The sequence below is a fragment of the Alligator mississippiensis genome, chromosome 5 (assembly GCF_030867095.1).
Source record: "Alligator mississippiensis isolate rAllMis1 chromosome 5, rAllMis1, whole genome shotgun sequence".
Taxonomy (NCBI): Eukaryota; Metazoa; Chordata; order Crocodylia; family Alligatoridae; genus Alligator; species Alligator mississippiensis.
In genome coordinates, this window is record NC_081828.1 from 1,859,223 (window position 1) to 1,872,992 (window position 13,770).

The 13,770-nt window shown below is 56.1% G+C and overlaps 1 protein-coding gene across 6 annotated transcripts in view; it reads left to right on the forward strand.

The window, feature by feature from the left end:
• RNF220 (ring finger protein 220) overlaps positions 1-13,770 on the forward strand; it is a 226,246-nt gene that overhangs the window by 165,402 nt on the left and 47,074 nt on the right. The window contains exons 6-9 of one of the 6 annotated variants that reach the window (XM_059727728.1): positions 2,348-2,390; positions 4,236-4,319; positions 11,064-11,185; positions 12,121-12,253. In XM_059727728.1, coding sequence (XP_059583711.1) covers positions 2,348-2,390; positions 4,236-4,319; positions 11,064-11,185; positions 12,121-12,253 — 382 coding nt within the window. Of the gene's footprint in view, positions 1-1,940; positions 2,102-2,347; positions 2,391-4,235; positions 4,320-11,063; positions 11,186-12,120; positions 12,254-13,770 lie in introns of those variants that run through there. The other 5 variants (XM_059727729.1, XM_059727733.1, XM_059727730.1 and 2 more) reach the window with 5 other exon arrangements.

Here is a 13,770-nt window from a genome sequence, read left to right on the forward strand (position 1 = left end):
CCCCAGACACGGCTTTGTCCAGCCTGGTTTTAAAAACCCCCAAGGATGAAGATCCCACCGCCTCTCTGGGTGACCCGTTCTAGTGCTTCCCACCCTCCTAGCGAGAAAGTTTTTCCTAATATCCAGCCTCAACTTCCCTTGCTGCAGCCTGAGCCCATTGCTCCTTGTCATCTGCATGCACTAAAACCAGTGAGGGGCATTTCCCCGGGGTCGGGGGCAAGTTCTCTGCAAACCCCTATCGTGGTGTATGGTGGGTCTCGTGCCATTGGCGGGGTCCCCCCACAGCCCGGGCTGGCAGCCGCACTTCTGTCTGGGGCAAAACCTCTGCATTTAGGCTGCAGGAGCGAGGTGGCAGCCGCCCCGGGTGCCTGGAAACGTGGCCCCGAAGGCTGTGGCAGTGGAAAGCCAGTGCAAAAGCCCCAGGTCCCTTCCCTGAGCTCGTGCTGCTGAGGTTGGGCTGCTGCGGGGTGCGCTGCGGGCTCCTGTGCGCAGGATGGGGCTGGTCCCGTGCGGGGGTGCTCGTGGCCCCATAGGGGAACGCTCGTGGCCCTATGTGGGGATGCTCTTGGCCCTGTGGGGGGGTGCTCGTGGCCCCGTGGGGGGATGCCTGTGGCTGGTGGGGGGGTTGCTCGTGGACCCATGGGGGGGGATGCTCTTGGCCCCGTGGGGGGGTGCTTGTGCACCCATGGGGGGGGGGGTGCTCATGGCCCCGTGGGGGGATGCCTGTGGCTGGTGGGGGGGTTGCTCGTGGCCCCATGGGGGGATGCTCGTGGACCCATGGGGGGGGATGCTCTTGGCCCTGTGGGGGGGTGCTCGTGGCCCCGTGGGGGGATGCCTGTGGCTGGTGGGGGGGTTGCTCGTGGACCCATGGGGGGGGATGCTCTTGGCCCTGTGGGGGGGTGCTCGTGGCCCCATGGGGGGGTGCTCGTGGACCCATGGGGGGATGCCCATGGCCCATGGGGGGATGCCCGTGGCCCGTGGGGGGATGCTCATGGACCCATGGGGAGGGATGCTCGTGGCCTGTGGGGGGATGTTCATGGCCCCGTGGGGGGATGCTTGTGGCCCTGTGAGGGGGTGTCCCCATGGGGGGATGCCCGTGGTCTGTGGGGGAGATGCTTGTGGCCCATAGGGGGGATGCTCATGGCCCCATGGGGGGGTTGCTCGTGGACCCATGGGGGGGGATGCTCTTGGCCCTGTGGGGGGGTGCTCGTGGCCCCATGGGGGGGTGCTCGTGGACCCATGGGGGGATGCCTGTGGCTGGTGGGGGGGTTGCTCGTGGCCCCATGGGGGGATGCCCATGGCCCATGGGGGGATGCCCGTGGCCCCATGGGGGGATGCTCATGGACCCATGGGGAGGGATGCTCGTGGCCTGTGGGGGGATGTTCATGGCCCCGTGGGGGGATGCTTGTGGCCCTGTGAGGGGGTGTCCCCATGGGGGGATGCCCGTGGTCTGTGGGGGAGATGCTTGTGGCCCATAGGGGGGATGCTCATGGCCCCATGGGGGGGTTGCTCGTGGCCCATGGGGGGGATGCTGGTGGCCCCATGGGGGGGTTGCTCATGGCCCGTGGAAGGGGGGTGCCCGTGGCCCCGTGGGGGGGTGCCCGTGGACCGTGTGTGGGGGAGGGGGCTGGCCCACAGCAGCCCCTGATGGGGGGGCTGGGGAGGTCATAGGTCAGCTGCCCCAAGCCTTGCCCCTAGCAGCCACCCCCTCCCCCGATTGGTTGAGCTCCCTGGAACCCAAGCGCTGATTGGGCCGGGAACCCTACTCCTGCCCCCTCATTGGGTGCGGCTCCCCGGCCCGAGGGCGCCCCCGGCCCTTGATTGGGGGGCGCCGCCGGGTGCTGCCCCCCCATAGGCAGCGGGCCCGGTTGCTATGGGGACCTCCGCCCGCCCTCGCTCCCCGGTGAACTTTCACCCCGCTCGAGCGGCGGGTCACATGACCGGGGCCAACATGGCGGCGGCCGCTGGGGGTTGATCGCGGGCGCCTGGCGGGGCCGCGCCGCATCCGCCCGCATCCCCCCGCCGCCCGCGGGCTCCGGCCGCCGCGCCCGCGGCTATGCAGAGCGGGAGGAGGGGGCCCGGCGGCGGGGGCCGGGAGGAGGTGGGTGCGGGGGGCCGGGCCGCGGGGACGGGCCTGCTTTACAGTGTGTGGATGGACGGGGGGGAGGGGATAGTAAGGGAGTGTGGGATGGGGGGAGGGGATGAGGGGGTGTGGGATGAGGGGGAGGTGGGATGGGGGGGAAGGGGGTAAAAAGGGGGGAGGGGGCCATCTCCCCTCGAGCCCCCGGCCCCCGCAGCGGCCTCCCCAGCAGGGATGTGACGTGCTCTGCTCTTGTCTCCCCCACAGACCTTCCTGAGGGTGCGAGCGAACAGGCAGACCCGGCTGAACGGTGAGTGCCCCCTCCATCCCTCCCTACCCCCCCCCACCCCCCGCCCCGGTTCTCCTCGGGGCCGCGTCGAGTCCCAGCCCGCCCGTCGTGCAAATCTGTGCGAGACCTGACGCGACACGGACCTCGCACTCGAATTGTGGCAGCCGGCGTCCCGCTCCTGTAAACTGTCGACGTAGCTCCGGAGGTCCCGGGGGGAGGGTCGTGCCCCCCTAAACCCCCCCCCAGTACCGAGTGGACTATGGGGGACCTCCGTGCTGACCCCAGGCGCAGCGCTGGTCTGAGTCGGAGCGGAGGGGCAAGATTTTCGCAGGCCCGGCGATGCCTCTGTCACCCCTGGGAACCAGGGTGTCTGCGTCATTCCCCGTCTCCCTCCGCTCTCGCGGTGATGGAGAGCTGCGGGGGTGAGCAGCGACCTGGGCCGTGCCAGTATAGGTTGTCTCCATTAATAACCACATGTACCGGGGGGAGGGTTTATAGGGCCGCTCCCTCGTGTTGTTGTGGCTCTTCCTGCCCGCAGCACCACGTCAAATCGGGATCCGAGACCTGCCCTTTTGCCTTATCCTGCGTTTTGAATCCCGTGCCGGGTCACGTTGTGTCCGTAGGATCTGGGCCTTAGCAATGTAATCTGGCTGCTAGCGGCTTGCCGTGTCCTTGGCCTGACAGCTCAGGGCGTCTGGATCGTGCACATAGCCGTCCCCTTCCCGCAAGATGGGTAGATCTGCTTGTTTTTGTACTGAGTATACTCGGAACAAGCCAAAGCTCTGGGTGAAAAACAGAGTTGTAGGGCTGGAAGGACTAGGAGGGTCATCAAGAAATTCCCAGGTGGTTTTAAGGTTTGCTGTTCCTCTTTATTGCACAATTGACCACCGAATACAATGTGTTTACCCCTTATTTCCTTTAAATGATATTTCCACTTCATTACGTGAAAACAAGTTTGGTGCGACACTGGTGAATTTAATTTGGCCAAAGCCATGCAGCTTTCTTTGGTGAAACTTTAAACTTCCAGGTTGCTGTTTCTGTAGCAAATTTTAAATATTTCTTTTTTATATTGCCGCTTACCACTAAATTGGATGTTATTATAAAGAGGTCACTAATACGCAGTTGCCAGACTTGATGGTTCAGAATTATACTCTCAAAGCTGTGTTGATTCAGTCTTTCTCTCAAACTTTATGGGGTTTTTTATTTTTAAGCCAACAGAGAATGTAAACAAAAGATCCCGACTTAGTGGTCCCAAAGCAGAGCCAGTGAACAATTGGAGGACTGCACCTTGGTGTAGCGCCTATCATTTCTTTTATTTCATACGCATGTTAAGCCATTCTTAGCCTTAAAGTGGTTTTAAGTACAGTGTCGTACAATTGGCTTCTGCATCTCTTTGTGAGCAAGTCCAAGGCAAACTTGAAGGTTTTAATATCTAATTTTAGCACAAAAAAAAACACTTAAGTGTTCAGTGCTGGGGGAAAATAACTTCCCAATGCTTGGTTTCTCAGATGAAGTTTCATCATAGCTTCCTGACACAGCGTTACCTTCAAACTGAGACAAAAGCATAAGGAAAGTCTGTTAACAGGGACTTTTTTTTTTCTGTACAAGTGCCTGGCAATTCTGAGCTGTGGTTCTGTTATGAAACTGCTGCCTGTCACTATTGATCCTTTGCTGCAGTGCATCATGCTTCCATTGAAAGCTTGTGGGGTTTATACTTTTTGACTTCAGTGGAGCTAAGATTTGACCCCAAGGTGGAGCTGCATGTGGTACAAGTGTGGGGCTATGAGATGAGCTCTCTTAAATTCTAGTAGGCTCCATTCCCGGTTGGTTATTTAAGAGATGAATGTTGGTTTTGTTCATCATTAGTTTTGTCCTCTTTCTCTGGACCCCTTCTGCTTCTGCTGTATCCTTTCTGGGGGACAGTGACCAGAACTGGAGACAGTATTCCAGGTGAGGGCGCCCTACTAATTTTACGTATTGGCATTATCATTTTGATTTCCGTTGTTCTTTTTTTGTGTGCATCCTAATGAGATCTGCTCTAGCTCGTGCAGCGGTTCTGGACTGGTTACTAGAATCGCCAGGTGAGGTTCTGTCACTCGTTAGCAGGAGGTCAAACGGAGCTGCCGACTCTTTCTGGCCTGTACTTCCATGACTCTGTGCCCGTTCCTGTACATTGAGTGGACTTGCCCGTAGCAGTACCTGGGCCTTTCTACACATGCTTATATCTAATCGAAAACCCAGCAGTGCTGTTGAGTAGTTCAGATTATTCTTTCTGATGTTTATTGCCTTGCATTTGTCATTGTTGGATTTAGTCCTTCAGTCCTCTCTTTGCCTTGCCTAACAAATATGCTATGAGGTTGACAAACGTCCCTTTCAGATCGCTAATAAACATCTATCTAAGCCTTTGTCTGGACAGATAACCCTTCCCCACACTGAAAACTGCTCACATGCTGGTTTTCGCTCTCTGTCTCTCAGCCAGCTTCTAATCCAGGAGGGAGCTCTCCTCGTGCCCTATGACAATTTAGCATCCACATTCCTAATTAGTTTCCATAATAGCCTCTTACGTGAGAGTTGCTCAAAGGCTCTTTGAAAGTCCAAATATACTGTTGATTGATTTTTTTCCTTTTCTGCATTTGTGTGTGTGGTTGGGTTTATTTCACTTGCCTTTTTTATGCACCAAAGAAGTCCTATAGATCAGAAACAGATCTTTCTTGACAGAAACTGTCCTGTAGCACAGTGGTCATCTCTGTGTTACCAAATTGTATTTAATCATTGCTGTAACCAGTTTTTACCTTGGTGCTAACATGAGGCTTGCAGGTTTGGTTCCCAGGCTGCTCCATGTGATGTTTTCTTGCAGAGAGCAGCACACCGCTGTCTGATTTCCAGCATGTTTTCGATAGGTGTCCATTGTTTGGCTGGTTCATTCATAACTTCCTTCACAACTCCTGGGTCCTGATGGCTTGTTGTTCTCCTGTCAGGCTGTGATTCATGTCAGCTGTCAAGGAACAGCATGAGTGGAGCGGGAAGTATCATCTCAAGGTGGCTGTAGCCCTGGTCTTAGTATAGCTGGTCCAAATGGAGTTAATGTGATGTTACAGTTGGAGGACAGAGGAGCTCACCTGGGGGAAGCTCCTGCCAGCCCATAATGTTAGTTCTGTAGGTCAGCTCCGTCACTGGGAGTTGCAAGCAGGCTGGGGGCAGATGCAAGGTCTGGAGCGGCCGTTTAACATCCTCCACATGCAGAACACCAAGTGAACGTCTGCATCCTGTGCTGGCCATGCTTCAGGGGCAGAGGGTGCTGCTCTGGGTTCAGAATGGGCGGCAGCCCCTGAAGTCCCAGATGCATCACAGTGCTAATTTTTCTGCGTTACTGCATGCGGGAGGCTAACTAAATTTCATTTGCCCTTCTGCTGCTGCTGAAGTCTGCAGTCCACATTTTCAGAAGAGCCTCCTATGCGTTAGTGCTCTCATTTTGCATGGGCAGAAGCAGCATGCCTTGAACTGCCTGCCTGTGCAGTCAGTCTTATGGCGTTCTGGAGACCAGGCTGTCTGCTCGCATCTGGCATTCGTGACTGAGTCCAGCAGGCCAGGCACGGGCCTCTGTGTATGGAGGTGTGGAACGAGCCATCCCTGATGACCACGTTGGAAGCCTGGCTGCGTGACCGCCCCTCAGGTCCTCGTGTGAATCTGCCCCTCATGATCTCACTTGGGCAGCTGCGCCGTGACATACGCGCTGGGTCTCAGAGAGCTTCGCTTCCGCCCACCTAGTGAGTACATGGTTCTCTTGCTTCAGCCTGCTCTGGCGCCAGCTCGTCTCGTCGGTCCATGGCTGCTCCTGCTGTGGACCAGCCTCCTCCCCCAGCCAGCCTGGGGCTGTTGCATGGAGAAGTTTACAGCCTTGGTTTGGGTCCTGTTGAAGTTTTCCCAGCCCTGAAGGCTCCCCATCTAGTGCTGTAAGGAGCTAGTGCTAGCAAACACCAAACGCATTTAACAGAAAAAGAACCCCTCTTGCTCCACGAATGCGGTTTCTGTAAAACCCTCGGTAGAGCCACAAAAGAGGAATGGGCTCAGCCTGTGGATGGTTTACAGCTCCCTCCCCAGCAAATTCCAAGGGCCTGGTAACGCCCCATCCAGACCCTGACCCCTGGAGCTGCCTCTGCAGGACAGACCCTTCCTGAAGCCGGGTGGGCTCTGCACGGGTGGTCTGCACCTGCAAGGCACCCGCTTTGCGTGGCCAGCCAAAGGGCTGGGGCTGCTCCTGGCCGTTCTGCCGTCATGCAGGGGAGAAGTGACTGGTCCGTAGAGTTAACAGAAATCCTTGAACAATCATTGGACAAGCAGAAGAACACCAGAGCTGCGGGCACTCCCTGCACAGGCCCTCGCCAGCTGCTCCAGGCAGGAGGGGGAACTGGAACGCAAGCTCTACAAGCATCACCTTTTCTTCTTCTGATGCAGTCAGTGTTGTGTGCAGTGCACAGCCCTATGAGGCTAGGTACTTCCCAGGCAGGTCACCACTCCTTGTCCTGGCTCTAAAGGGTGCTCTGGGGTTATAGGATTCTCTCAAGGGGCAATGAAATTAAATCTAGGCCACTTTCTCTTGAAGCAGGCGGGTGAGAGGGTGACAAGGAGCAACAGCTTTCAGAGGGAAGGTAGGTGTGAGCAGTGGTGGAACGATGTGCTCCAGTAACTCAGCATGGGCAGGTTTGCCATTGTACTTGGGGGCACAGGAGAGAGCTCCAGCAGCAAGGGTGATGGCGGCGCTGAGACTCCACTCTGCCAAAGGCTGTTTTTTGTGCCCCCGAGCTAACTAGCAGGGAGTGAGTTCAAGCAGCATTTTGCCTGGTTTGATCCAGCCTGCCCCAGAGCAGGGAAGTGGCTCGTCCCGCTTTTGCCTAGTGCTGTGTTTGGGGACTGACCGGAGGCCATCCTGTGACACCCTACACAGCAGAGTGCTGTGGCTCCAGGTGTCCCTGCCCTGTATCCCACCTGCTCTCTTGCACGCTGTGGCCTGGTACCTCCCAAGCTGCCATGGTTCCCTCGTGGCCATTGCCTTCCTCCTGAGACTGGCTCCCCATGCCGCAGCGCTCCAGCAGATCCATGTATGGGGCCCCGTCTGTGCGGCTGGGTGTGCCCCGACTTGGCTGCGTGTGGCACTCACAGCAGCGGGCAAGGGGTGAGCAGATCAGTCTCTGAGCACAGCCCAGGGCAGAGCGCGTACGGTGGCGCATACTTAAGGTAGAGCTGATCAAGTACATCAGTTAAACTGAAGGCCACGAAGGTGCGGAGAAGCCCTCTGATGGCCTAATTATAATTATTAATACTAATAAAAATTAGTGAACTCCTCACCTCCTGGCAGAAGGCTTGAATAATAACCAAGGAGGCTTTGTTCAATCAGAAGAGGCAGAGGCACAACGGTGGCTGCAGCGAGCGCCGGCTGGACACCGCTCAGGCTCTCAAGTGGAGTCCCCTCTGCTCTGGCTTGCCAAAGGATTGCTGCGCTTTTATCTTCCTCAGTCAAAGGCAAGAAAAAACTCGGCGTCTCCCTGTTTGGTCCTGCGACAGGCACATGGGGGGAGAGAGATTAGTGAGCTAATTAGAAATGATTGCATCTCTCCACACTAATTAGCAGTGCTGTGGTCTCACTCGCGTGTTCTTTTGAGTTGTTCCCCTCTGGGACAGCCCCGCAATCGCCTCCTGCCTTTGGGGCTGCTCCATTCTTCCTGCGCTGATTGGAAGTGATAGCCGAGCTGCGTGCCAGGGATGGGAAGCATGGCTCGGGACAGGCCTCCTGGGATACAGCGCTCCCTTCATCTCCTAGCCGGTGCCTGGACCTCATGCGCTGCTGATGGCGCCATGCCACCGCTAACAGCCATGGGACGGAGCTGGCAGAGGAAGCTGCTTTCAACACCTCTTCTCCTGCAGCCGTGTGACTTGTGGCACTCCTGCCTCAAGACAAAGAGCACATCATGCTGACCAGGGGAGGTGCAGCTGGCCCTGGCATGGAGATGTGGTGACCTGGGCCCTCTTCCTCATCCTATTCCTGTCCTGCCTGAATTGGCAGCAGAGGGATGAGACAGCTGAAATGTAAAGGCCCCAACCTCCCAATGCAGCACAGCACAGCACAGCCAGGCAGGAGGAACTAGGAAGGTTCCTTCTAACCTCTGCTCCTCTTTTCCTTTGAAAGGACAGAGAAGTGGGGGAAGGCAAAGGAGTGACACTTGTGTAGAGGGGATTTGCAGTTCCCAGCTGCAGTCTAGCGAGCGTAGCCTGTTTCTCTGGTTCTCAAATGTCTTAGACTCAAGGCACCCTCGGTAGGCTCCAGGCCTCCCTCAGAAAATGCCAGCTCTTAGTTTTCCCTCTTTTTTTTTTTTTTTTTTTTTTTTCCTTCTTTATTTTTAACTACAGAAAAATAATGGAGCAATTCTTCTGTGGCATACAGTTCAGAAAACCCTCAACTGGGCAGCATGTTTTTAACACTCCTAAACAGTGTTAATGTTGTGTAGCACCCCTGAAAAGATCTCGGGGCACCCCGAGACCTCCCAGGTGGTCAGAGGAGTGAGGGTTGGAGACCACCTTCTTCTTCTGGGCTGCACATAGTCACATCCTCGGTGTTCATGCTACTTCCAACTCCCAATCACTCTGCAAGACCAAGCCCTTCTGTAGGAGAGGGAACTACCTTGGGTAGCATCCAGCTGACCTGGCCAACATTGCAGCATCACACTTGCTCTCTGAGATGCGAACTAGGAGGAGCCCAGTCAGGCTGGGCTCCCGTTTGTAGTTAGCAGGGCTGGCAGTTCAGAGAGGTGTGGATTTTATCAGGAGCAGAGTGCACGAACAAGGCCCTATGTGGTTTTGTCTGACTTCAACATAGGCCCCTTCTCGAGGAGGAGGCGAGGCAGGGAGCGAAGCATCAGGTTTGATAGGCCAAGGCGGGAGCTGAAACTCTGGGAGAGCTCTGTGCTAGAGAGAGGGCACCCCAAGCATGTGTGGGGAGACAGGTATTCAACAAGCCTCTCCATTCCCCATTGCCCAGAGTAGCTACTCACGAGGGCACTAGAGCCACTAGGATGTGCGGATGCTAGTTGCTGAAGCTGACGTGCGTCAACTGGGAATGGCAGGTCGGAGGGCTGGTCCCTGGCAGCATTTGCAGGAGTGGTTAGATGAGTATCTAGCTGGGGTCATCTAGACCCAGCACTCTTTCCTGCTTATGCAGGGGGTCGGACTCGATGATCTATTGAGGTCCCTTCCGATCCTAACGTCTATGAATCTATGGTGCATTTGCAGGGTCAGCTGGAAGGAGGGCACTGCTTTGAGGAAGCTTCTCTCTCCTCTGGGAGCGGGAACCCCTGGTTTGAGCACATGGTGGGCAGTGAGCATCCCTGCCTTGAGCTAGAGAAAGGTGATGTGCCCTGGTCTGAGGAGTATGAGGCCATGCAAGCCAACAAGGACTCCTTGCTGTGCTGGTGGGACCCCTCTCCTCCCCCCCCACTCTGTCTGTGCTCCTCTCCCGGGTTGCAGTGAGCCCTCGATCTCGCTGCCCACACATGCCAGGGCAGGCGTCACAGCATTCGGCACACGTGACGGCGCTCACAATGTCAGTAGCAATCTCTGGCAAATGCTGCTTCTCGGTGGTGACATCTCTCGTTACTGCGCGGGCTTTCCTTGGCCTCTTTCTTGTCTCTCATTCAGGATTTTGCCCTTCCTTATTAATTAAGCAGCTCCTTTCTTCCCTCCAGCACCCGAGCTATCCCATAACACCTGCCCAAAGCCATCACAATAAAGGACAGAAGTTCTGAATGCAAATGACTGGGTTCCAGATGTTTCGATCGCATTAGGCAATGGCTTAAATTAACTAGAGATTGGATTAAGCAGCAGGCTTCCTTGGCTGCTTTTCCAAATCAGCACGACTCCCCAGGCATCTGTCCCGCTCCCTTTCTGCTGTGCTGAGCATGGTAACCCCTTTTCTTAAATGAAGAATGTGTGTAGATCCATTGGAGATTGGGAAGATGACGAGGAGCTGCCCCCATGGGGCGCAGACAGTTCCTTGTTCTTCCTGCCTCCAAAAGCTGTCTTTTTGGCTCCAACCTGCTTTGCCCTCCTGTTCCTGACATCCCAGGGGAGAGAAGCACAGGCATACAGGGAGGCCTAAGGTGCTAAAAAGGACTGTTGTGCAGTGTGTGGGGGCTCTAGATGTCTAGACTGGAGCTCTCCAGGGCTCTGTGCTGGGGATCTGTGCTGGCTGGGGGCTCTGAGTGAGCAGGCAGAGGCAGGCCAGGATCCAGCTGCTGGATTGTGCCTGGAAAACAGGGGCAGATTCTTTAGCAGTGAAGAGAAGCAGCCACGTTGGCCCCTTGCCATAGGGGCAAGGCCAGTCCTCCCTTGCAAAGGGCCTGGGCTGGGAAGGTACCCAGGCACCTGCAGTCCTGCTACTTGTGATAGGGTCGGTGGGGCGTGGTGGGATCTCAGACTCCTGGTTGGATCTTGGTCCTAGTCTCCATGTCTACATGTCTTTGAAATGTGCATAGCTCAAGCACTCGCCACAGAAAGTTGGCGGGGAACCTCCCAGCCTATATTCTCCATGAGGCAGGACTGGCTGGTGACAACAGGGGGGACCCCCTGAGCTGCAGCCTTCAGGTTTGGGAAAACAGTGGGCCTGACCTGTTGTTTCTCTCTCCCTGGTTTTTTTCCATGCAGCTCGGATTGGGAAAATGAAACGGAGGAAGCAAGACGAAGGGCAGGTATGTCCCCTCTGCAGCCGGCCTCTGGCAGGATCCGAGGAGGAGATGAGTAGGCATGTGGAACAATGCCTTGCCAAGGTAGAGGCGCAGCAGGAACGGGTGCTGCCATTCCCTTCTCCCTACTCTCAGCTCTGTCTGCAGGCGACCTAACAACACTGAGCACAAGCTAACTGTCCATGTATGAGGCCAGGGGTGCTCTGCTGGAGAGCTCTGGTCACCCTCCCTGTCTCAAAGTGGCTCAGTAGTAATTTCCTCCTGTCCAGTGCTAGGAGCTTTGTTTCTTCCATGCTGCTCATGCCACGTTAAAGAGCTATAAACTGCATGGCTCTAGGCAGCTAGAGCCTATGGTCCCCACTAGCCGGTCTGCATTCTCTTTTCTTGCTTTTTGTCCCTGGCAACATCAGAACATTTGTCTTTTAAAGTGGCTTGGTTATAAACACAGCGGGTGCATCTCCCTCCAGGAGGTGAGGACCTCATGTGGGAGTGTAGCCCCCTCTCTTCTCAGTAGCATGAGCAGAGAAGGTGAGGAGGCATTGCTTTGAGGAGCAGAGCCTTTGAGCTCTCTGCACGGCCTCCTGTTGAAGCTGGTTCTGGGCCCCTGGCATACACCCCACTAGAGCACCCCAAGGAAAGCATGTACGAGGGGAGCTGGGTTTTTACCAGTTTCCCTGAGCTCAGTGTCTCAGGAGGCCCCGCAGACGGGAGCTGCCCTGGGGTCCTGGACAAGGAGTTGTCAGCTTCAGGTGAGGGCAGCAGCTGCCTGCCATGTAGTACAAGGCAGCCTGCACTGGGACCCTGGGAGCTATAGCTGTAACATGGGACTCTTGCTGCTTGGCTTGGTGTGCCTTGGAGGGCTGAGTGCTTCTGGCTGCTGGAAACAGGTCTATGGTGGGAAACCAGAGGCTGCTCCCGCCCCGCAGAGCTCATGGCCCCCAGGAGCTGCCCTGAGCCCCTTGGCGCAGTTCCCTCGTGCCGCTACAAGAATTGAGTGTCTCATTCTCCACCCTGCCCAGAGAGAAGGCTCGTGCATGGCTGAGGATGACTCCGTGGACATTGAGAATGAGAATGGCAACCGCTTTGAGGAGTACGAGTGGTGCGGGCAGAAGCGGATACGGGCCACCACCCTCCTGGAGGGGGGGTTCCGAGGTACTCGGGGCGTTGCGGGCCTGGCTGAGGGGCTGACCTGGGGACTGTTCCTTTGGAGGGAGGGGTCGACCCTGTTTGCATCCAGGCCTCTACCTCAGAGAGGCACTGACTTAGCCCTGTTGCCCCCGGGGAGTGATTCCTGTGTTTATCACCCCTGGAAAAACGAGGGTAAAAATTTTTAAGCTGATCTTAAACAAAAGCCTTGTTTTATTTGGTGTTCAGGAAGAGGTGGCTGGGGAGGGTGCAGTGGGGAGCCGCTCCCGGAGGGAGATCAGTGGAAGGAAATCACTTCTATGTTGCGCATATTAAGAAATACATGGATATATCTGAAAGGAGGGGAGAGAAATGAAATTGTAAAAATTCCCAGCCTGGAGTGACGAAAGCTGGTTTATCAGCCGCCGGTGATGTATTGAAGGTGACAGCCAAGTCGCTTTAGCACCTGCATAAAATATTAAAGGGCCGGTTGTGCATTTATCACTCCATCCCTTTTAAGGTTGATAAATGAGAATCCAGCAACCTGCTCCACACCTCCAGTGCGGCAGGCCCTCAGGGCTCCCAGACAAGCACATTTTCTTTTTTCCTCCTCCTGCCCCTTCCCCAGCGACAGGGAAATCAGTTACCGAGGAGAGAGTGAGTTATGGCAAAATTTGACCTCTTGTGAGCTTTATTGGGGGATGTAATTTTAGCTGGAACCTGGCCCCTTTCTTACACTCGGCCCTTTGGCCTCCAACACGAGGATTTACTAAACTGACGTGAACCTCCGGCGCTGCGGAGGCCGTCTCTCGGCAGCTGCGCACGTATGCCATGCCTAATGAGACAGGGGACAGCGGCTCCCACTGCTGCACAAAAGGACAGCGTGCTGCCTCTTCCCCTGCCAGCAAGGATTTTAATTTCAAGTACCCCAAGAGGAAAGACTGCGCAGGGATGGAGTTGAACTGAACAGCCAAACGGGAGCTTGAGCTGTGTAAGTCAGGCCTGTGTCCCCTGCAATGCCTTTGTAGTTTGGGAGTGCTGAGGTTAGGGAGCAATGGCTCACAGGCTTTCCTGATTGTCCTCCGAGCAGGGAGTCTGCTCTGCCTCGTGCCTGTGTACATGTGACCTCCACCATCCAGCACTGCTGCCCTCTGGGGTCATTTTGGAGGGAGCAGATGCACTCGCTGTTCCCATGATGTTAGCACAATGCCACTTCCTCAGCCCCTTGGGTCCTGGATTGGCCAAGGAGCCGGCACACAGTCTCAGCCTCTTGGCCCCACCCGGCTGCATGGTGGCTGGGTTTGGAATGGTGGTGAGGTGGGGAGAGCACTTCTGAGGCCTATGACCAGACAGAATGGCTTGCTGGCCTCTTGACTTTAGGTTTACACAGGCTCCTTGTATGTCTGCTGTGTAAATGGGGAAGTTGCCATGCTCACAGGGGCTGCACCCACCTGGTAGGGGGCTGTGCCTCATTTTCTAGGGGCAGCCTCAACCCAGACATGACTGTCCCTTCCCTTGCATGCCGTCTGCCCTCCCTGTGAGCG